This window comes from Terrapene carolina, unplaced genomic scaffold (genome assembly GCF_002925995.2).
Source record: "Terrapene carolina triunguis isolate 2854851 unplaced genomic scaffold, T_m_triunguis-2.0 Scaffold58, whole genome shotgun sequence".
NCBI classification, from domain to species: Eukaryota; Metazoa; Chordata; order Testudines; family Emydidae; genus Terrapene; species Terrapene triunguis.
In genome coordinates, this window is record NW_020664409.1 from 47565960 (window position 1) to 47589913 (window position 23954).

General features: G+C 44.8%; 2 protein-coding genes across 3 annotated transcripts in view; one reads left to right on the plus strand and one right to left on the minus strand.

The window, feature by feature from the left end:
- The window catches only part of TCEA1 (transcription elongation factor A1), a 47108-nt gene extending 36713 nt beyond the window's left edge, over positions 1–10395 (minus strand). Inside the window, exon 1 of one of the 2 annotated variants that reach the window (XM_024206169.1) lies at positions 10113–10395. In XM_024206169.1, the coding sequence (XP_024061937.1) occupies positions 10113–10181 (69 nt within the window). In that variant the 5' untranslated portion in view covers positions 10182–10395. Of the gene's footprint in view, positions 1–9746; positions 10044–10112 lie in introns of those variants that run through there. The other variant, XM_024206170.3, reaches the window with a different exon arrangement.
- Positions 10396–11362: 967 nt separating this feature from the next.
- LOC112110955 lies at positions 11363–13722 on the plus strand. The gene is made up of 2 exons (XM_024206183.2): positions 11363–12445; positions 13167–13722. The coding sequence occupies exons 1-2, from the start codon at positions 12193–12195 to the stop codon at positions 13565–13567; spliced, it is 654 nt and encodes a 217-aa protein (XP_024061951.1). The 5' UTR covers positions 11363–12192; the 3' UTR covers positions 13568–13722.
- The last annotated feature ends 10232 nt before the right edge of the window (positions 13723–23954 follow it).

The window sequence follows — 23954 nt, forward strand, 5'->3', positions numbered from 1 at the left end:
TCATGGGATAAGAGGGAAGGTTCTCTCATGGATTGGTAACTGGTTAAAAAATAGGAAACAAAGGGTAGGAATAAACGGGCAGGTTTCAGAATGGAGAGAGGGAAATAGTGGTGTCCCCCAGGGCCCAGTCCTATTTAACATATTCATAACATAATCTGGAAAACGGGGTAAACAGTGAGGTGGCAAAATTTGCAGATGACATAAAACTACTCAAGGTAGTTAAGTCCCAGGTAGACCGCGAAGAGCTACAAAAGGATCTCACAAAACTGGGTGACTGGGCAACAAAATGGCAGATGAAATTTAATGTTGATAAATGCAAAGTAATGCACATTGGAAAACATAATCCTAACTATACATATACAACGATGGGGTCTAAATTAGCTGTTACCACTCAAGAAAGAGATCTTGGCGTCATTGTGGATAGTTCTCTGAAATCATTCACTCAATGTGCAGCAGCAGTCAAAAAAGCGAACAGAATGTTGGGAATCATCAAGAAAGGGATAGATAATAAGACAGAAAATATCATATTGCCTCTATATAAATCCATGGTACGCCCACACCTTGAATACTGCATGCAGATGTGGTCGCCCCATCTCACAAAAGACATAATGGAATTGGAAAAGGTTCAGAATAGGGCAACAAAAATGATTGGGGGGTATAGAACGGCTTCCATATGAGGAAAGATTAATAAGACTGGGACTTTTCAGCTTGGAAAAGAGGCGACTAAGGGGGGATATGATAGAGGTCTATAAAATCATGAGTGGTATAGAGAAAGTAAATAAGGAAGTGCTATTTAATCCTCATAATACAAGAACAAGGGGCCACCAAATGAAATTAATAGGTAGCAGGTTTAAAACAAACACAGTTTTTTGTTTTTTTCACGCAATGTACTGTCAACCTCTGAAACTCCTTGCCAAAGGGTGTTGTGAAGACCAATACTATAACAGGGTTCAAAAGGGAGCTAGATAGATTCATGTAAGATAGGGCCATCAATGGCTATTAGCCAGGATGGGCAGGAATGGTGTCCCTAGCCTCAGTTTGCCAGAAGCTGGGATTGGGTGACAGGGCGTGGATCACTTGATGATAACCTGTCTGTTCATTTCCTTTGGGGCACCCGCCATTGGCCACTGTCAGAGGACAGGATACTGGGCTTGATGGACCTTTGGTCTGTCCCAGTATGGCCGTTCTTATGTTCTTACACAGGGGTCGGCAACCTTTCAGAAGTGGTGTGCCGAGTCTTAATTTATTCACTCCGATTTAAGGTTTCGTGTGCCAGTAATACATTTTAACGTTTTTAGAAGGTCTCTTTCTATAAGTCTATAATATATAACTAAACTATTGTTGTATGTAAAGTAAATAAGGTTTTAAAAATGTTTAAGAAGCTTCATTTAAAATTAAATTAAAATGCAGAGCCCCCCGGACCGGTGGCCAGAACCCAGGCAGTGTGAGTGTCACTGAAAATCAGCTCGCGTGCTGCCTTCGGCACGCGTGCCATAGATTGCCTACCCCTGTTCTTACATGTAAAGTATGATAATCAGCCGCCAACATTCATTAACAAATCCTCTAACAAACTTCTTGTGATACAGATTTTATATTTATTACTAATTATCCGAAACTCCATGTGTTTCATTTTTTTAAGGGGGGAAGGGGGAAGGAAGCACAGGGAAAGGAGAGAAGGCCAGACTGTATCTCACCTCTATACTCATGATTCAGAAGCTTTAAAGAAGCAGCCTTCTGATTCTGTCCACCTATACACTTAACCACCATCTCTAAGCAATTCAGTGTTTTAAAATGAACTCTTTGCTGCTAAGAAATGCCAGATTGGCTGGCTTGGAGGCCAAAAGACTTTTTCTGTGGCTACAACACAGCAGAGGTAGCAAAGTGCAGTCTGTCTCCCATGCTCTCTCATTGTACCTCCTTCCTGAACCTGAAAGATCTCCAGGAATTTAAGTGTACTTGAGTTTTCCTATGTAGTTCAGGCAGGGCCGGCTCCAGGCACCAGCCGAGCAAGCTCGTGCTTGGGGTGGCAGATTTCAAAGGGCGGCATTCCATCTAATCCATTTTGTTTTGCGCTTCACCGCTTTGGCCGCCCCTGAAGGTTTTTTCTTTTTGGTTTACTGCTCCCGCCGCCCTGTAGGGGGCGGAGGAGGGGAGTGCCCTGCATCAAGCCCGGTAGGGCAGCCCGCGTCCTTCCCTGCCTGCCGAACGGAGCGGCGCAGAGCCCTCCCAGCAGGCGGCGCAGCGGGAGGGGCCGCGTGACAAGCACCCCGCTTAAGGAAGCCCTGGCCGCCCCCTTTCTCTCTCTCCCCCCCCACAGCCGGGGTGCGCACTCCGCTGCCTGGGGTCTGCAGGGCTGGCAGTCCCCCTGCACCCACGCTCCCACCACCCCGCAGGTATTTTTTGTTTTTATTTTTCTTTTCCTTCGCCGCTCCGGCAGGCGGGCCAGTTTGTCGTCCGTCATCCCCCCCCGCCACTCCGGCCGGGGGCAGGTTTGTCATCCCCCCCCCCCCTTTGCTGCTCCGGCCAGCTGGTTTGTTGTCTCTCCCCCCTCCCCCTCACCGTTGGGGCCAGGTTTGTTTCCCACCCCACCCCCCTTTGCTGCTCCGGCCGGCTGGTTTGTTCTCTCCCCCCCCGCCCCCCGCCTTCGCCGCTGCACCCTTGCTGCTCCGGCCGGCCAGGCATTCTTTGCTTTGGGCAGCAAAAAGCCAAATCGGCCCTGAGTTCAGGGTCTATTCAGTTTTGTTTTTGGCTAAGACAAACAGCCAATTAGTGCAATTTGTAGTCTGTGATGTAGACACCTGTCCACTAGGTACTAGACAGATCAATTAATTTCAAAGACTGAACAGTTATTAGATTCTTACAACTGTCACTAATAACCTGGATGTACAGCTACCCAGTCCCTATAACAATTCACTTTTTACATTATACCCTCGTTATTTCTCATCCCCTTTGGATTATGGGCCATTTATTTTGATCCTATATACTTCTGCAAGTCTCCTCCTTTCTAGACACCAAGAAATAAAGAAAGAAGGGGTTGTCTACCTGTACAGTGCTGTAGCGAAGACACCACTATATCGATGGAAGAGCTTCTCCTGTCAGTGTAGTTGTAGTTTCTACACCTGGGGTTAGGTCGGTATAACTATGTCGCTCAGGGAGTGTGCATTTTTCACACCCCTGAGCACCGTAGTTGTACTGATGTAAGTTTGTAGTGTAGGCCTTAGACTGTTTAGATCTCCTCCCTGCATTTAAGCAAACCTTTATCAAGCATAGCTTACTCTGCTCCTGTGTGGTGTGGTTAGACAGTGGCTGTTCTACAAGGCCAAGTACATCACCTTCCCACTGCTCCCAGACCATACCCATCCAGAGCTGTATCCCACAGCATGCTCTCCTCCTAGCTCATTAGCACAATCCCACTCTTCTCTCAGCCCGAATCTCCCTTTCCCACTTTGAGTTTGTTTACTTTTATTACAGTGATGCCTGCAAAAATAATATTGACGTGTTTAACTGAACATTTAACTTTTTACACCATCTCTTTGCTTACAAAAGTAAAAGTTTAATTCTTAGTGCAGCAAAACCAATATAACTATAGAAGAGTAAGTTGGGTTTTATTTTGCATCTACCCATTATCAACAAAATGGTCAGCTAAGTTCTGACTGCCAATTCATTTAGTGATGATGATTAAGGCTTCGTGTTTGTCACAGAGGTCACAGATTCTGTGACTTTCCGTGACCTCCATGACTTCCGCAGTGGCCAGTGCACCTGGCCTGGGGGTCACCTGAGCAGCTCGGGCAGTCCCTTGGCCAGGCGCACCGGCCGCTGCTGGGGCAGTCTCAGTCTCCGTCCCCCCCCAGCAGGAGTTTGGGTGTGGGGAGGCTCAGGGGCAGGGCCTGTTTTTTTGCTGAAGGTCTCAGTTGAAAGGCCCACAAATATCAATTGAGAGCTTTCTCAGACCTGGGCTTGAAAGGGCAGGGATGTTGAATCCCCCCCCCCCCCCCCAACTCTTTGATTAGTATTAAGTGTTAACAAAAGAAAACAAAAATCAAAGTCTTTTGAGAATTGAATAAAAACATTCTTGTCAGGTTTCACTGCCTTGGTATCTGTTCTATAACAGAGCTGGCTGCTCAGTCACCCATAGGACTGGTCTTCCAAGAAATACAGGGTAGAGTATAAATCCTTGAACTTTTAGTTTTTTTTGTTTTTGTTTTTTAAATCTTTACAGGCCTTCTTTTTTCTGATTTGAAGCACAACGGAGGGTCACAACTCAATTCCTTCTCCCCCCCCACAAAGGTATGTCACCTGGAAAACCTCCGGCCAACTTTAGACATTTTTCATAGGCTGGGGATGAGCAAAATTGGAGGTGAAGTTCTACACTGGACTGTTGGTATTTCAGATATCACTGAAAGGTCTAGCTTCATACACGTTTTCACAAAAATAATGTAATTTGTTGAATTATACTTGAGGCAAAAGTCTGAGTAAGAGTCATCAGCATCTTCTTCTGGTATTAAGATGTATGTTAGTGCTGTACTGTTAGAGTTATTCAACAATTTCTTGGAAATTATTGTAGCATGAAGTCACTACAACCCTTCCTTTCTTTATGGCTAGACTGGAGGTGGGGGAAAGAGGGGATTGTAACACTGTACCTCAAAGTAGCACTGTGGAACCCCCATATTCACCACTGTCAGATCATTATGATATGTTTTGTACAAAGTATACCTTCTGAGGTATCATTTTAAGTCTTGATCACTTGAACATTAATATTCTGTTGACTGTCTGTACTACCACTGCATGTGAATTTATGAAGTATTGCTATACATGCTGCTGAAATGTTGTGAGGTTGGGAGATACCCACAGCAAGCCTTTCAGTTGTAACAAAGGAGGGCCAGAAAGACCTTGGCAGCCCATCAAAAAGAATCCAGTATCCCAGAGGTTTCTCAGAGAAGGGACATACGCAGGGCCGGATTAATGCAGGGGCTTTAGGGGCTGCAACCCAGGGCCCCAGGCTAAGGGGAGCCCCAGCGCAGCAGGGCTCAGGCAGTCTGCCTGCATGCCATGCCCCATGCCACTCCCGGAAGTGGCCAGCTGCTGGCACGTTTCTGTGGCCCTGGCGGGCTCCATGCACTGCCCCCACCCCCAGCACCATCCCCGCAGCTCCCATTGGCCGGGATCTGGCCAACGTAAACTGCGGGGGTGGCGCTTGTGGGCAGCACACGGAGACACGCTGTCCCCCTCCCCCAGGGGCGCGCAGAGACATGCCAGCAGCCGGCTGCTTCCGGGAGTGGCGTGGGGCCACGGCATGCAGCCTGCCTGAGCCCTGCTGCGCCACCAGCTGGGAGCCGCCTGTGGTAAGCACCTCCTGGACGAAGCCTGTACCTCGCACCCCCTCCTCCACCCAAACTCCCTCCCAGGCAGAAACTAATATAACAGCTGTTCTAAGGTAAGTAGTTGGCTATTTTGAATTAACTATAATCTACATGTTTTAAGACTGAAATGTAACCACAGAACATCTTTACTTCAATTAAAAGGCAAGTTTAGTATAGCATTAATAGCCTCGATGCCATAATTGTGATCATTTTGTTTTAAATTAGGAAAAAGACTTGTATATAGGGACCCCACAAAATCTAATAGCCCCAGGCCCACAGGAGAGTTAATCTGGCCCTGCTCATATGCCACGGGGGTGGACTAACCCATGTCACAGCAAGGATCTTTCTAGCAGCTAGAAGAAAGTATAAAAGAGTGACAGTGACATAATCACTTGGCCTCTCTTCCCCTCGACCCCATCTCAACACCTCGAAGATCGTCTGGAAGGAAGTCTAGTCTGAGAACTGTAAAGTGTCTGTAACATCTGTTAGGATTCAAATCTTGCTTAGTCTGCTAAAGTCAGAATTTAGATTGCATTTCTATTTTTATTTCTTAGGTAACCAACTTTAATCTCTATGCCTGCTACTTACAAACACTTCAAATCTATCTGTAGTTAATAAGTCTGTTTTGTATTTTACCTAAAACAGCGTGCTTTTGGTTGAAGTGTTTTGGGAATCTCAGCTCAAATGACAATGGCTGGTGCAGGTCCACTTTCCTATGAAGAAGTGGTGAACTAAGTAATGAGTTTACATTGGTCAGGCTTTTGAGCAGTGAAAGACTGTTCAGTTCTGGGGTGGGGCTGGAGCTGGGGGGAAATTGGCTGAAGCCTCTCTACTGATGGTTCATGAGTGGCTGGGAGATCATTCATATAACTCAGTTGGGTGTGTCCCTGCTGTGGATGGCTATGTAAGTGCAGTACCTGTTGTAGCTTGTCACAGCATCACAGTGTGATAGGGACACCCCAGGTTGTTGGGTTTGGAGGGCTCAGAGGTCCCACAGTCCAGGTTACACCCCGGGGACTCCGTGACAGGAAAAACCCAACACTATTTCTGTTTTAACATAGAGCTAATGTACGAAAGAGGTCGAAAACCGCTTTGTCACAGCAACTATTTTGTGAAGTAGTCACACAATTTTCTGCACCAAAAAAAGCAGTAGTTCAATATTTCAGTTGGCTCTGATAACTGGTGAAAGGACCTACACTTACAATCTCATCTCAGACATGTACAGCCATCCACTTGAAACGGCAAATAAACTTTTAAAGTAACCTTATTCCTATATAAAATCCTTAAAAACCATACTTCCTTTTCACAATTGATTTGTTGACACCCTCAATAACTGAGAAACAAGTCTCAATATCTAGCTAGTGCAGTTTACAAACAAAACAAAAAAATATCCCCACACAACACACCCAGATTAATCAAATCACAATCTGAGGGAAAATGTCTGCATTGACTAATTTAGAAGTTATAGGTTATAAAACAAAGTAACTTTTTAAAGTACTACCTATGTAATGGCATGCGTCTGACGAAGTGGGTATTCCCCCACGAAAGCTTATGCTCCAATACATCTGTTAGTCTTAAAGGTGCCACAGGACTCTCTGTTGCTTTTTACAGATCCAGACTAACATGGCTACCCCTCTGATACTTGAAATGTAAAGTTAGTTACACAGTAATGGTCTGTTCTATTAAGGGGAGCTACAATTTAAATCTAGTAAGATTAAATACTTCCTCTTACCTTTTCTTCTCTAAACTTACTGAACTGTCCTTGGTTTTTGAAAATTCATATGTGCAACATTACCTCTGCCCACATGCTCCTACGCATTTCAATAAGGACATTCATTACACTGATGAAAATATAAAATAAAAATAAATGGTACACATTTTTAACTAAGGCTACAGGTAAGGTGCAACTGAATAATGAATAGTACATTTCAATTTAATTACAATCTTATTGGAGGAACAATATAACGTATCTGAGACATGTGTCAAGTGTTGTATGTTATAAAGTGTAGTATTTCAATACAATCTTGTGTGATCGCTGCCAGTTGAAACAAAACTACGTAATATTACTTTTGATTAAGCTCAGTATATTAGTTCAGCACAGCAGCAATTTAACAAGCCAATTTATTATTTACAGAGCACCAATAGTCTACCCATGAAAAAAATGGATGTCCATGTTGATGTTATACTTTTCATTCATCACAAGTCAAATTCCAGACAACTGGGATACTACAGCTCAATGTTCTGTTATGAGCCATGGAGAAAGATTTTCAATGGTAGGTTAAATAAAATCATCCTTTCCCATCTGTTCTTTGACAAATTAGGGCTCAAAAAGTGTCCTTGGAAATGTTTGCACATAGACATATACATCAGTCAAATCATTTTCAGTTGCAGCAATGCATCAAAATTTTATTCAAATGCTCCAAGGCAGTGTTTTTTTAAAAGGGGTATTTGTCAGCATAAAAAACAAAAACTGACTAAAAGATTTTCCAAAAGGAGCAGTTCATACTGCTGGAAAACTATGTAAATATGAAGTTGCTGTCAGAAACTTTGTTATTTGTGTGAGAGAGAGATCACTTATCAATTCAGCTTCATCCTCCAATAAAATTATAATCTTGTGTGTGATAGCTTGGTAAATTTCAGGAATGGTCTGTATAGTATGTCATTAATTTAGTATTCTGATTATATTGCAGGGTCAAGTGAGAATGTACTGCAAGATTTGAAAAGAAATATAGTAATACCAGCCAAGAGCAACCACTCGTGGGAGTTAGTAAAAGTGGCCTCTTCTAAGAGGTGGTCTTTCTTCAAAGGTTTTTACATTAGAGCATGGTGGTTTTCTGTGGATTCTGCAAGTAGTCACTCGTGACAGGTGATCTCTCTTCAGAGGTGGTCTCTAAGGCAGGTTTTACTGTACCTTACAATTTGCAAAAAATTATTAAGGAAAACATAGAAAAGAAAAACCCACTGAGTTGAATTCAGGTGCTCTTCCTGTAATTGAGGGTAGTATTGTAACTATCTGTGCTTACTATCCTTGGTACGCACACGTGCATGTAGAATGAAATAAGCAGGGAGCAGAAAAAAAGAAAACATCAAATGAATAAACAAGGGGGAAGAGAAAAAAACTGAGAATATTCATCCTCTTAGAAAAATGTCAGTCAGACCCAAGAACCTTATGTAGAGTAGGAAAGCTACCTGTTGCCACCAATGGGTGTCAGCAACAGATTGAGCTACACTGGTGCTGAACCTGGTTTAACTGATAGGGCTGATTAAGATGTACCAAGGTTTCTGAAACAGTGCTCAATATAGTTTGTCCTGGTCTACAGTCACAATTAGACTGGGTTCCGCACCAGCCAAACCATAACACATTACCTGCAATAAGTAATTTTTTCTAACAGACAAGTCCAGGAAGAGCAGCCATAGAAAGATTACACCTTAGACAGAAAACAAAATTTTCCACACTGCATCTAGTTAAGAAAAATGCTCTAGAGTGGATTCCCAGTCAGCTCATTCCTGAAGACTCAATGAGATTTAGGATTTAACAACCTCATTAAACACAAAAATCTAACTTTAAATACAGTTGTCTGAATTACTAGTCCATACAGAAAATACCAATAAATGAAATAGCAATGATGGTATTGTTTCTCAAAGCTTCATTGGTTCATAATTCACCTGAACAGGTTAACAGACTGTCCCTGGACTCTTGCAGTGACATATTTGTAAGGAGGGGATACGCAGAGGATGGGATAAGAATTCTGTATTAACTGCCCAAGTTATGTGTTGCTTCACATGAACAAATTGAGGTCTTTAACACTAGAGAACCTTGCTTTCTATTTGAACTAACCAACCATCGGGATCCAAGTGTTCTGTAAAACTCCACCTCCATTCATACTGCACCAGCTGCTACTTGTATTTATTAACATAGTAAATTCGTCTGGCTTGATCATTTGCCTAGAGTCACAACTATGAACTGTCTCAGCTGCCAGCCTATGCGGTGCCGGGGGCCGTTTCAGAGGGTTGGTACAGCTAATCCCCAGCGCCGGAGCTACCCTCCATTGTTCAGTTCGGGTTTTAACATCTCACGTGACACAACTTCATGCTAGTGATTGAAGGCAACGTGTGTAATCGGACCTGTCTGCCAGCCCGGGCTGCGGGGCGTTACCGGGGCTCCCCGGCCAACCCGCCACTTGCGGAGCGTCCCCTCCCCAAGCCCATCGAGCCTGCTGCTTCGCTCCCGCTCCGGTCACTTCGGCGACTCGCTCGCTGCTGGGGACCTAGCGAGGGGCTCGTATTCCCCGAGCCCAGCAGCGCCCGGTGGCACGGCCCGGGCACAGCCCACGCGGGGCAGGGGGTTTCTCTGGGAGGGGAGAAGAGTCCCCGGCGCGCACTCACTGGAACAAGCCCACTCAGGACAAGAGGAGACCCGGTGCCGGAGCGCTGCAGCGCCCCGGCTCACGGACCAACCCGGCTCTCCGCTGGCCGAAGGGGCACCGGGAGCAGGCGGAGTTCGCCCAGACAGGCGACTGGGGAAAAGAGCGCGCCCCGCCGAGCGCCAGGCACCTTCGGGGGACGGTTGGGGGCGTGCGCGAGCCCGCGACCTCACAACTGGGCGCGAGGCACTCTGCGAGGGGGGAGGGGCAGAGAGTGGCGCGCGACGAGCGCCGGGACCCCAAGCGCTGACAGGAAACAGGGCGGAGGCCCCAGCTGGCCCCGCGCGGGAGGAGAGTGGGGCGCTGATCCCCCCGCCCGGCCGCTCACCGCGTTCTTCTTCTGCACCATCTTGTCCATCTTCTTGGCGATGCGGATGATCTCGTCTTCTGTGCTCATGGCTGCTGAGGCCCGAGCAGGGCGAGGCTGGGCCTGCGGGACACACAATAGAGACGAGAGGGGACCGGCCGCGGACGCAGCCGCTCAGGGCCCTCAGTGCAGCAATGGAGCCAGGCCGCCGGATAACAAATGAACCCAGCAGCCCGAGCGGCGGCGCCGGCGCCAGGCAGCGCTCATCAAGCACCAGCCAGGGGAGACAGACCTCACTGAGGCAGCCTGAGAGCATCCACCCGCGCGGGGGGGAGCTGGGGAAGGCGGGGTTAGCGGTGCGGGCCCTGCCCCCACGGGCGGGAGGTGCCCGGGACTCCGGAAGCAGCGAGCTGGGGCTGGGACTGCCGCCGGCTCGCTAGGTGCGTCCGCCGGGCGGCGCCGCGCGCGGAGGTCTGCTCAGGCAGTGCGGCCCGCGCTACACCGCGGCAGCTCCGCACCCCGCTCCTCAGGGCGGTGGGGCGCCAGTTCCCCCGCCCCTGCGGTGCGCTAATTGCTGGGCCCGGACAGGTGCGGGAGCTGCAGTCTCCAGACCGTGGATCCCTGACGGCTCGTCACAACGATCGCTTGTAAGGACGAGCAGCTGCTCCGCGTCTCTCCCTGAAGCGCTGTTACTGCCTGGAGGGGAAGGAGGCTCCCCCACAAGCCCCACGCCGCCTTGCTTCTTGATTGGTCGGGAGCAGGATTCCCAACAAGCCACTTTCTGCTCCCCTTGTTGGTTTCACTTCACTGTGGGCATCTCTACACTACAAACTTAAGTCCAGCTACAGCCACCGCAGTAATTGTGGTCGTGTCCACACTACCCTCCTTCTGTCCCTGGTGCCCGTCCTTGACAGGAGTGCTTTCACTGACTTAAAAAGGGTAGTGTGGAGAGCGGGGAGCCTGGGCAGCAGCCTGGCTCGGAGTGGGGAGCTGGGAGCAGCAGGGCTCTAGCTGGAGCCCCCAGTCACCTCAGGGTGACACCAGAGCTGGGAGCCTGTTTTTTTTGTTTGTTTGTTTTTGTCAATTTCATGGCTCCCTGCTGGAGTCGTGAAATTCACAAGAATGACAGCCAAGAGCTGATGTAAGTAACCCTTAGTGTATACATGGACACTGCCTTGCCCTAACTACAGCAGCGTAAACCCTATGCCTCTCGTGGAGGTAGAGTTATTTTGTCATTTTGGTGGTGTAGTAGGGCACTTACATCAGTGGGAGCAAGGCTGTAGTGTAGACACCGACATAATTAGGTTGATGTAAGCTGCCTTACATTGACCTAATTCTGTAGTATTGATCAAACCTGAGACTGCAGCTTGTGTCCACACTAGTCTGGAAATTGCCAACCTTAGCTCTTGTATAGACTGGCCACATGGTCTTTTAACTCTCCTCTTGTCCATAGCTGCACAGAGGCCTGCTCTACACTACAAAGTTAGGTCGACACAAGGCATCTTACGTCAACCTAGTTGTACATGTACACTTAAATTGGTCTCCCACCCATGTAAGTGCCCCTTTACTCCAACATAGTAACACCATCTCCCCAAGCAGCATAAAGCCACAATCAACGTACTTAGGTGGATGCAATGCAAGCATAGACACTGCATTATTTATTTTGACCCTAACTGTCCTCTACAGCTGTCCCACAGTGCCTCTCATGAACTGCTCTGGTCATCAATGTGAATTCCATTGCTCAGGGGTCATGGAGACCAGAATTACCCCTGCCTCTTTAAAGCCCCACAAATTTTTGAAACTCCTTTTTTCCTGATTGCCCAGCTTGGCAAGCACACCTAGCAGCTCTCCATTGTTGAGTGCAACTGCCCAGCTGATCATGCTGGCTACACGCTCTAGTCACACTCATGTCTGGAGTAGACATGCAATATTGGATTTTCTGGGCCTGTGGGGAGAGGAGGCTATGAAGTCACAGCTCCAAACCAACAACGTCTATGAGCGGATTGTTCAGCAGATGCAGGAAAAGGGATACAACAGGGACTAGCAGCAGTGTCGCTAAGGAGCTGCAGCAGGCATATCAGAAGGCCAGGGAGGACAACAAATGGATATGATACCAAGCCGCAGACCTGCCACTTTTACTACGTGTGTCATGCTGCATGCTATACTCAGCAGAGACATCACCCCCAACCCTCACAGCAGCATGGATACCTTCAAGGAGCCGGAGTCACAGATGCCTGCTGTGAACAGGGAGGAGGAGAATGGGAGACAGGTGACCAGGGGATCCTGGTACACAGCAAGCCAGGACCTGTTTTTGACCCCACTGCAGTCTAGCCAGTTCACCAGTCAAGCCCAATGTAAGGGAAGGGTAAATATATAGATAGATTTTCAGCTACAGAGATGGCATTCCCAAAGTAGTAGGATACATCTTTTGACCTTTCATTTTGCTAGAAAAGGTAGTGGTACAATCAAGAGAGGTAGAGTTGCTATCTGCTTCTCATTCCCTTGTAGGTTTTGGCAGGGGGTGGCCATGCAGAGCAGTTTGTTTACATACACAGGGCACAGGATGCCCTTGAATCCTCCTGAGAGGTCTCAATGAAACATTCATAGAGATACTCTGCACTCCTCTGCCAAAAGTTTGTAGGGAAGGCTGCCTTATTTCTTCCTCCGTGGTAAGATGCTTTCCCACACCATTCAGCAATAAGTTCAGCAGGCACCACTGCAGTACCCAGACTAACAGCATACAGGTCTGTGCTCTCTCTGCCTTTATTACCCTCAGGTGTGAGATAAATCACCACTACCTGTGGAAAACGGTGCCAATTTTCAGTCCCATTTCCCTTTACTTTACTATTAGAATCATGCAACTGAGAAATTCCCCTCTCATTTCCCCAACTCCAGGCAGGCCACAGACACTGTGGCTGGAGCTGTGACTGAAACAGTGCACAAACAATCCCAAGAAGAAGTGAGAATGTAGTGCTTAAAACTTTAGGGGAGCAAGAAGAGTGAGATCAGCATCTTAAGTTTTGCTTTCTTTAGTGTATACACTGACAATGGTACCTCTGTGTGTTTTATCTTCAGCAGCTGCCATTGCAGCATGTAAGGTCTCCCCCTTCACACCCACAGATCACCCAAGTCAGATAAGGAGGAGAAAGAAGAGGACTTGGGATGACAAGTTCAGTGAGATCCTGAAAGCCAGTGCAACATTGGACCGTGAGCACAGGGCCTGCAGGGTGAACATTGCAGGCAGCTTGGAGAAAGAAAGAGTGGACAGGAGAAAGAAAGGCTCAGGAGTCCCAACAAGAAAAGCAGAGGGAGATGCACGAAGACATAATGGGGCTTCTCAGGCAGCAAACACAAATGCTATAGATCCTGGGCTTGCTTCCTTCTGCAGCCCATTGAGAACTCAATATCGGGACCTCCCTACATCCCCCACACACACACATTTTGTGGGGCATCAGAGATTGTTGCATTACCCTTAACCCTCCACCCCAGGGGAAATTAAAGACAAACTGAGCTTCAGATACAGCAACCGTGGCTTTCACAGGTTAGCGTATGTATAGCTGAAATAGATATGAATGTTTTCCCTGTTGTAATTTCTGTTTTCTTAATAAAATTTACTAAATTAAGTTTTTAATATCTGTTTTCAAATTGCCCCTTTTTTTGCACTGATTTTGTTGCAGAATAAAATTCTATTATTTGGAACATAATTCATTTTTATTAGGTCACAACATATGCAGTGGGATACCTATCCCTGGGGCATAGCACTACGCTGATACAAGCACTCCTGGTGAGTGCACGCACCACTGATGCAAGGAGCCAAATATTCACGCACACAAGCAATGTACTGAGATGTAACTTGAGTTGACATAAGTTTGTAGTGTAGACATGGCCTAAGACAGGTGAAATGATACATTGGTTCAAATGACAGCAGCTAGGCTACAGTGGGGCTACTGCTTGTGTAGTTACAGGAATAGGAAATAGTTTTGAGGCTGTGCCTATAGTTGACTTTGTTTTTCCACCAGTGGTAGCAAAGGTGGGAATTTTTAAGAAAAACAGTCGAGTGGCCTGTCTGAGAAAGGGGCCAGATTTTGAAAAGTAAGCAAGCATGGCTGAGGCTTACACCATGTTTGCTGAAACCCTTTAAAACATTGTTTTGGACTGATTCAGGTTTAACTCAACTTTGAATGTGGATGGGGCCAAACCTTTTGGGAAACTATGACCTAGTCTAGATAGAAACCACTTGCTGTCTTAATGAGCTGTGTCTATTCTAGACTTATTACTTAAAATGTCTCATTTTTACCCCCCACTGCAGTTCCACCAGCAGCAACTCTAGTGTAGACAGACTGCTGGCAGCTGCTGCCATTTTCCCAACCAGCATTAGATGAGACAGTTAAAATGTTGGCAGCCAGTCTATGCCGGGGCTACCAATGGCAGCACTAGTGAGAAACAAAAAATAAAACTAATGTAAACATAGCCATTGTGTTTAATCGGAGTTAGCCTGAACAAGTTTAAAATGTGAATAGAATGAAATGAAAGTCTTCAGTCCTAGTGAACCATTTTCAAATAGTTTTTGCTTATTGGAAATGTGCTGCCCCGGTCCCACATCCCCCCTCATCCCCACCCCAAAAAACAAACCCACCCTGCATGCCTCAGCAGCTGCAAATGCAACCTTACTAATGTCCATCCTGTAATAGGTAAGGAAATGATAGCAAGGTAACTTAAATGCTACCCAGTGCCATTGAAAAGCCAGCTGCTTTGAAGTATTACATGCATACACCTTACAACCAGACTGGTGGACTGAAGAAAATTCCAGAAAATAATTCAAAAGACAATGGGAAGAGTGACTAGTGACCAGAATGCTGATTGCTGTAGCAATGCTCCTGCCTATATGCATCCCCTTTTCAGAAGATGAAAGCAAAGAATAATCTAGACAAGCCCAGCATAGTCACAACTCCCATTACTTGTGCAATCTGCTGCAAAGATTTCTGGATGATATTCATGTATCTGTACAACTGCTAAATCAATGTTTGTTGTGGATTGGCTATTATCTGCTTTGTATTTAGCCTGTAACTTTGTGTTGCTGACAAACATGTGTCCAACACTAATTTTTTTAGTTTGTTTCAGCTGCTGTTGGAACAGGCTGTTGTTTTGCACCAGCATCTGAGTCCTAAGGTAGAACAAGCTGCCAAGGAACACAGCTGAAGTGACAACAGGTTTTGCATACAACAGCAAGCACATTTTTCACATATTTTTGTTTTTCTAGAAAGACACAAGATGCCACCTTAAGATAACGCACCAACAGGGTGAGAGAAGAAAATAAAGACAAGAGGCAGAGGCGTTACTAAGGTTATGGCTACATTACGAGGCTTTTAGTGACACAGCTGTGTCGCTACAGCCATGCCGCTAAAAGGCACGCAGTGTAGCTGCTGTTTGTCGGCAGGAGAGAGCTGTCCTGCCAACAAAAAACTTCCACCCCCATGAGCGGCAGTGGCTGTGTCGGCAGGAGAGCACTCCTGCTGACAAAGCGCTGTTCACACCAGCATTTTTCATTGGTAAAACTTTTGTTGTTCAGGAGGGTGTTTTTTGAAGTGCAGTGTAGACAAACTTCCTGACTTAGCAGATTCAAATCTCGCTGATAGGAGAAGACTTACTAAGGATCAAGTAGGGTAAAATTCCAGGTCTGGGTGTCATTTAATAGCCTGTAGGAGGTTAGACTAGATCAGGGGTGGCCAACCTGAGCCTGAGAAGGAGCCAGAATTTACCAATGTACATTGCCAAAGAGTCACAGTAATACATCAGCAGCCCCCCATCAGCACCATCACCCCACTCCCAGTGCCTCCCCCTCCCTCCCTGCACCTCCCAATCAGCTGGTTCATGGCATGCAGGAGGCTCTGGGGGGAGGAGGAGGAGTGAGGGCATGGCAGGCTCGGGGTGGGAAGGGGTGGAGTGGGGGCAGGGTCTGTGGCAGAGCCAGGGGTTGAGCAGCGAGCACCCCCCGGTACATTGGAAAGTTGGTGCCTGTAGTTCCAGCCCCAGAGTCGGTGCCTATACAAGGAGCCGCATATTAACTCCTGAAGAGCCACATGTGGCTCCAGAGCCACAGGTTGGCCACCTCTGGACTAGATGATCTGGTGGTCATTTTTAGTCTTAAACTCTATGACCAACTTCCAATGAATTATCCCTGCTGCTACAAAGACAGCATACTGAAGAATTAGTGCAGTTTCATCTCAGTATGTAAAAGATTTGATTCTAGGGATTTCTAACAGAAGATGCTTTAAGATTGGTCATGGATATGGCTAAATCCATTAGTTTCACTTTCCTCAGGACTGACTGACTGTATGTATGAAAAACTACTTTAATAGGTTTCAGAGTAGCAGCCGTGTTAGTCTGTATCCGCAAAAAGAACAGGAGTACTTGTGGCACCTTAGAGACTAACTGTTCAGCACTGAAGGCAAACTCCAAAATTTGGTTGCACATGAAACTCTAAGGGCTTGTCTACACTACCGCGGTAGTTCGACGGCTGGCAATCGAACTTCCGGGTTCGATTTATCGCGTCTGGTGTGGACGCGATAATTCGAACCAGGAAGTGCTCGCCGTCGACTGCGGTACTCCACGTCAGCGAGAGGAGTACCGCGGAGTCGACGGGGGAGCCTGCCTGCCGTGTGTGGACCGCGTCTGAACCGCGGTAAATTCGAACTAAGGTATGTCGACTTCAGCTACGTTATTCACGTAGCTGAAGTTGCGTACCTTAGATCGAATTGGGGTGTTAGTGTAGACCAGGCCTAATTCTCCTCCCTTGTGCATCTATGTTAATAAGTCTAATTGCATGATCATATCTCAGAATTATCCTATGCCATTTTTCCAACAATCTAGGGAGTTTTTTTCATATAACAATTTAACTGTCAATTGTCCACTTTATGCTTACTGATCTGGCCTTGATATAAGCTCTCTTCTTACTATTAATCACTCTGTATTTTTTTAAAGAAATTACATTATCTTTTTCTCCCCAGCAGAACAGATTTTGTTGGATACAATTAATGGGATGAGAAACTTAAATACAAAGCTAAAAGTCTGCTCCCACCACTTACTCTGCACAGGTAAATACCTGCAAAGGTAAATACCTGCAAAGACAGAGAGCTCTTTGCAAGATCAAGCCTTAGTCTGTCAAATGTTGGTATATATGATTTACTGTATACTTTTCATCTGAGCATCACAGAATCTGACATACAGAGAAATACATAGTACAACAAATGGTATCTACATTGTATACAATAATGTTTTGTATTAAAGGAGTAGTATGTGGCTTTGTAATGAAAGACTATATCAATTTATATACAGAAGGTGGTCTAGTTATGGTTACATGCAATTTTGGCACTTTCTCACTTCTGAGCACTTCAGTGTGTAACACAAGATTTTTACAAACAGCTTTTCCTATAAAGCTTTATATTTTAAAAAGAAATCAGTGGAGAAAATATTATGACATTACACCCCATATTCATCATGGGGGTATAATTATGATACAATATGATTATGATGAGCCATGTGAGGTATCATTGGAAAAGTTGATTTGCTGAATATGATTGTCCTATTCATGTGCATGTATCATTTTTGTATCTGAAGTTATGAATATTGACTATATGTATGTACAGTAACTCCTCACTTAAAGTTGTCCCGGTTAACGTTGTTTCATTGTTACGTTGCTGATCAATTAGGGAACATGCTCGTTTAAAGTTGTGCAATGCTCCCTTCTAACATCGTTTGGCAGCCGCCTGCTTTGTCCACTGCTTGCAGGAAGAGCAGCCCGTTGCAGCTAGCTGGTGGGGACTTGGAACCATGGTGGACTGGCAGCCCCCTATCAGCTCCCTGCTCCCCTAAGTTCCCTGTGCAGCAGCTGCCCAGCAGGCTAGCAATTGCAGCTGTCCCTCCCCCCACTGCCATGTGCTGCTATTGCCCTCTGCCTTGGAGCTGCTCCCCGAGACTCCTGCTTGCTGTGCTGGGGGGGCGGGCGGGGGAAGGAGAGGAAGAGAGGGGCTAATGTCAGGGTGTCCCCCTCCCCCCTGCTCTTGCACCCCACTTACGCCATCTTCCATAGAGCAGGGGGGACACACGACAGGGCTCAGGACGGAGGGAGCTTGCTGGCAGCAGCTGCAGTCTCAGCAAGCTGATCTAATTAACAAGGCAGTGTGCTTAAAGGGGAAATGCGCATCTCTCTCTCACACACACTCTGTCTCTGTCCGTGATGTTGTCTTCCCTCCTTCCATTGCTGCTGCCTTGTAGAGTGTGAGAGTTAACCCTTGAGGGCTCAGCCAATTGCTAGTTCATCATTTAGCAGTAAGGCATTCCCTGGGAAATATCCCACCCTCTGACTCCTCCACCTCAACCACGCGTCACAATCATCATCACTGTGTACTAGTATTAAATTGTCTGTTTAAAACTTATACTCTCTCTCTCTCTCTCTGTGTATGTATATATATATATATATTCTTTTGTCTGGTGAAAAAAAATTCCCTGAAACCTAACCCCCTCATTTACATTAATTCTTATGGGGAAATTGGATTTGCTTAACATCGTTTCGCTTAAAGTCGCATTTTTCAGGAACATGACTACAACGTTAAGTGAGGAGTTACCGTATCTGTATTTCAAGTATGCTTACTCTGAGTAACACCCACAGGTAGCCTTTCAGGTACAACAATGAAGACGCTGGACAGTGTTGATGGCCCATCAGCAAAGACAATGGGCTATGGAAGTGTTTAGCCTTCCTGTAAACAATTCAGGCAGCCTGTAAGTAATGGCTGCTATGACTCAGCAAGAGCATATGACCAGACCACATAATACTGAACTCCATTTTGGGTACCTGTATTTTTTCACAAATTGGGCTGGGAACTGTTTTTGGAACAAAGGGTTCCTGCCCTATGTTAAAACTATATAAGGTAGGGTGTGAAATCATCTAGGGTAGTGGTTCTCAAACTGTGGGTCAGGACACCAAAGGGGGATCAGGACCCTAAAGTGGGCTGACTTAGACTTGCTAGGGCACAGGGCTGACACCCAAGCTCCACTACCTGAGGTTGAAGCAGAAGCCCAAGGGCTTCAGCCTTGGGTGACAGAGCTCTAAACCAGTGTGCCTTTGTGTGAAGTGTCTGGGGGAAAACCTCAACTCTGTGAGCAAAGGTTGTTGCATATTCCTCTCCACATCAAGGGTGGGGTGAACTGAGTAATAAATTCATCCAGGTTGCGGTTTTGAACAGGGCAGGACGGTACAGCTCTGGGATCTTAGGCTGGGGAACTGGGGGCTATTTTGGCTGTAGCCTCTCTCTTGTTGGTTCATGCAGTGGCTGACCAGAGCCTGCATGCAAGTGCAGCTGGGTGTGTCCCTCAGAGTGTAAAACAGGGAGCAGTCTGCAGTTTGTCACAGCAACACAGTGTGAGAGGAAACCCACGCTGGTGAGTTGAAGGGCTCAGTGGTGCCCCAGTTCCAGGTGGAATCCCAGGAGGAACCCCTCACACATGTAAAAGGGGACTTTGCAAGACCGTAAATCTTAATCTTGTCCAAGAAAAAGAAAACAAAGTTTGCATGGTGGTAAATTCCATGATCTGGGAACATAGGGCTAGTCAGAACCAGATAACCTTCTTTCGTTCACCTACAGAGGGGGCAGGACAGAGACCACCTTTAAATCTCAGAAATAGCAATTTAGGTTCATCAAACCAAAGACTGTAACCGTCTACCCTGAATCAACTCTGGGTTCTTTGTTCCTCCCAGTAGCCACAATCCTCCCATGGGGGAAGGTGGGGTGAGTAGGTACACCTCTACCCCAATGTAACACTGTCCTCGGGAGCCAAAAAATCTTACCGCATTATAGGTGAAACCTATATTGAACTTGCTTTGATCCGCCGGAGTGCATGCCCCCCCCCCCCCCGCCCCGGAGCACTGCTTTACCGCGTTATATCCAAATTCGTGTTAGATCGGGTCATGTTATATCGGGGTAGAGGTGTAGTTTGCTAATTTTTAACCTGCTGCACTTTCTCAGTAATTTCTGAAGTAGTATGCTGTTTGTTAGTGGCCATATCTATTATACCTCAGGAGAGGCACTTCCAGTTTTATGTAACTCAAACACACGATACAAGCGAGGGTTCTGCCGGGCACGTCTCACTTTCAATCTGTTTATACTAGGTTAGCTAGTTCATTCAACAGAATTTAAGTTCTGTTTTTACTATACCACTTTATAATCTGTAAAAGTGCTACTAATTGATATATTTTCCTTTGAAATCTCCTAATTTTTAATAGAAAATATATAAATAGCTTTAGAAGGGCAACAATTTAATCATTACTTGTCACGCCATGATCGTGTGTCCCACCCTTCCCTACTGCAGCAGCTAATGTCATAGATTCTCCATTGCAATAAATCCTGTGTGTGTAATGCAGCTGCTTTAGCATTTGAAAGCTGGTTTAAATTTAAACAGGGAATATGTATATAATCTTCTTGGCAATTATATAAAATAATAAATGAAGCCTTACTCTTTGCTTTGATATGCTAGTAAATGACACAGCAGATTCACTTGTAAAGCTGAAATACTGGGCAAGTTACCTGGTCATGTAGCTTTGTTCCAGAGTATCTGTCTCCCTCTTTATTTTGAAATATTGGCTTCATATGCCGTTACTATATATTGGATAGGAGTCAACAGTGAGCCCTTGTTGCCAAGAAGGCTAACGGCTTTTAGGCTGTATAAGTAGGGATATTGCCAGCAGATCGAGAGACGTGCTCATTCCCCTCTATTCGACATTGGGGAGGCCTCATCTGGAGTACTGTGTCCAGTTTCGGGCCCCACACTACAAGGAGGATATGGAAAAACTGGAAAGAGTTCAGTGGAGGACAACAAAAATGATTAGGGGGCTGGAGCACATGATTTATGAGCAGAGGCTGAGGGAACTGGGATTGTTTAGTCTGCAGAAGAGAAGAATGAGGTGGGATTTGATAGCTGCTTTCAACTACCTGAAAGGGGGTTCCAAAGAGGATGGATCTAGACTGTTCTCAGTGGTACCAGATGACAGAACAAGGAGTAATGGTCTCAAGTTGCAGTGGGGGAGGTTTAGGTTGGATATTAGGAAAAAAACTTTACTAGGAGGGTGGTGAAGCACTGGAATGGGTTACTCCTTCCTTAGAGGTTTTTAAGGTCAGGCTTGACAAAGCCCTGACTAGGATGATTTAGTTGGGGATTGGTCCTGCTTGGAGCAGGGGGTTGGGCTAGATGACCTCCTGAAGTCCCTTCCAACCCTGATATTCTATGATTATTTATTTTAAAGATTAGTTTATGCCCATTCTAAAGAGGTTAAGAACTGAGCACAATAAATAAGCAAGTATGGTGGAAACAATATGTTTTATGAAAGATTTAAGAAAATAGCTGCAAATAGTTATATTATTTAAATTTGATAGAAGGCCAATGTTAAAGTTTAATGAAAACCGGCACTGAAATATCAGTGTAGTCAACAATTACAGTATACTTATGTTAGTACCTGTTAGTAAATATTAATACTCTTAGTTTTCTTTCTGTATTTGATTTTATATTTATATATAAAAATAAACTATTCTTTAGAATCTTTATCCTCAACAAAGAGTATGTCTGAATTCTAGGGCCCAGACCACTGGTCTTGAACGATAACTAACCCTATTCAGGAATTTATCTATATTTTAACAATGTTGGACACCTTTATGTCTATACAACTCCAGATACTCTTGGAAATCATCTCCTTAACTTACATACACATATAATGCTGACATAAGTATATATAGACTAATAAGGGATGATTGTTATAGCAGATGTTTCCTGTTGGGGAATCACCATGGAAGAATGATGGTGGGATAAGGACTCATTGAGAGATACTATATTGAATTGTTTGTTCTCCCAGCTGTAAATACTCATACCCTCACACATAAATCAGATAAACTGAGAATGTATAGATATGACATCATAACATGTGTTTCTGGGTGAATATTCTTGGCAACAAGGTTTCCTTTGTCTGAAATCCTATACAATGATACTGATATGGGAACTTAGCTGAGGGCATGAAAACTGCGCAGCCCTTCCAGATGCAGGAAAACACCTATCCAGCTCTTAGTCTGACAACAAAGGGTGGTAATGTATCTCTTACTTTCTGTATAATGCTGTACTAATCTGATATTTAATCTAAGATTATCAAATTCCAATTGAGCCTGTTATTTCAACAATCTTGAGTCATTAACTCAGACGCACAACACTTAATACATCACTAAATTTTAAGCATCAAATACAACACAAAAACAGGAAGCCAGCACTGTGGCAAGTTGAAGACAGCTGAGCACTTGGGTCCATGAGATTTTCAAAGCTTTTTAAAAACTTTACTTTTTTCTTTTGTAACTGAATGACGTATCTCAACCATTTTTTGGATAATTAAGTACTCTAAAATTAGCTGACAGCTAACATTTGAAGGCTTAAAAAAAAAAAAAATTTCATGTCAGAGATCATCTTCAGGGATGAGCCTTGCCTTTGAATGTTACCCAAGGCAGTATTGCCTTTAGGGATAGAGAAGATTTTGGGTCTCATTCAATACCTTTTTTAGATTTATCCTTAAACAGGAAGTTGAGAGACTTTGTTTTAAGCAGCAATTTAGTACTGAATGCGAGAAAGGGGTGTAACATCCATTACATACCCGAGTAGTGCTTTAAGCACAGTATTTGCATTCAGTACAATAGAGATCAGCACTTATATCTAAGTGTTGTAATTTGAGTATAGATTGCTTACACACACTTTTTTTTAAAGTTAAAAAATGTTTAAAACACACATACTACTGTATTGTCACTGTTAGCTATTCCTATACCCAGTAGAAGCTATGAGTATCTGAGTCCAAAAAGGCAGATTTGTCACATCCTAATGCTGAATGCTCCAAACAAAACAAAAAAATTCCATACATTTTGAACTCTCTTTTTTTTTTCTTTTCCTTTTTTCAGTTTGTCTCATCACAGCCTCCCTCCCTATGACTACCCGACTTTCCTTCATGTAATGTCTCACGATATAGTAATATAGTAAGTACATCACTGAACAGTCAAAGAATGGAGCCAGCTGCTAGGATCACATACAACCTCTTACTTTGCAGTTTTCTATTTTTTTTTTTTAAGTGAAAATACTAATTGTAACTTTAAGGATGTTGAAAACTGTATTACTGAAAAAATGCCTGCCCTAAAGCAGAGAAGTGCCTGGAGAAAGCTGTGCCAATGCAGCAGGTTGAGGAAGACTGAAGTTCTTGTTTGCTAGTCAAAAACCAGGCAGATAAGCAACATAATTCTCATGGCATTTAAAAAAATTACTTTGTTTCATTTTCTTTCAGTTTCCTTCCTGGGAGTGTCAAGATGAAAAAGATAGATTATACCTCAGAACTAAGGTGACAGAAATATACAAGTTGTTACTGACTGACAGTTTTTCCTTCCAAGTAGAGGGAAACAGCAAATCCTTTGTCTGATGGGGAGTGCAAATTATACTTAAAAAAAAAATAAAAATTAAAAAAAAATCCCCCACATCCTTGAAGTGACTGCTGTTACACACTGTTAATGAAAGCTGGCTTTCTAAAGACTATTACCACACAACTTATCTGAAAGTACTTTTTCCAAACACTGATTGTTTGAAGTTTATTTCACAATTATAGAAAAAAAGATTTTTACACTTTCCTACTATAGAAATCATTTCAACAAAGCTCAAGGTTTATTACCATAAATAAATGAATAAACTAAAATGACATCTTGATTTTTATATTAAATAACATCCGCTCATATTCTTCAACATAAAGGAAAGCAAAGCGTTAAAATGATTGTTTATAAAATTTAAGTATCAGAGGGGTAG

What these genes read in the sequence shown, in the direction of transcription:
- LOC112110955 (XM_024206183.2), top strand. Translation starts at nt 12,193, where the DNA reads ATGGATATGATACCAAGCCGCAGACCTGCCACTTTTACTACGTGTGTC. An exon ending in GTTCACCAGTCAAGCCCAAT is followed by an intron (nt 12,446 to 13,166) that starts GTAAGGGAAGGG and finishes TTTTATCTTCAG; the next exon opens with CAGCTGCCATTGCAGCATGT.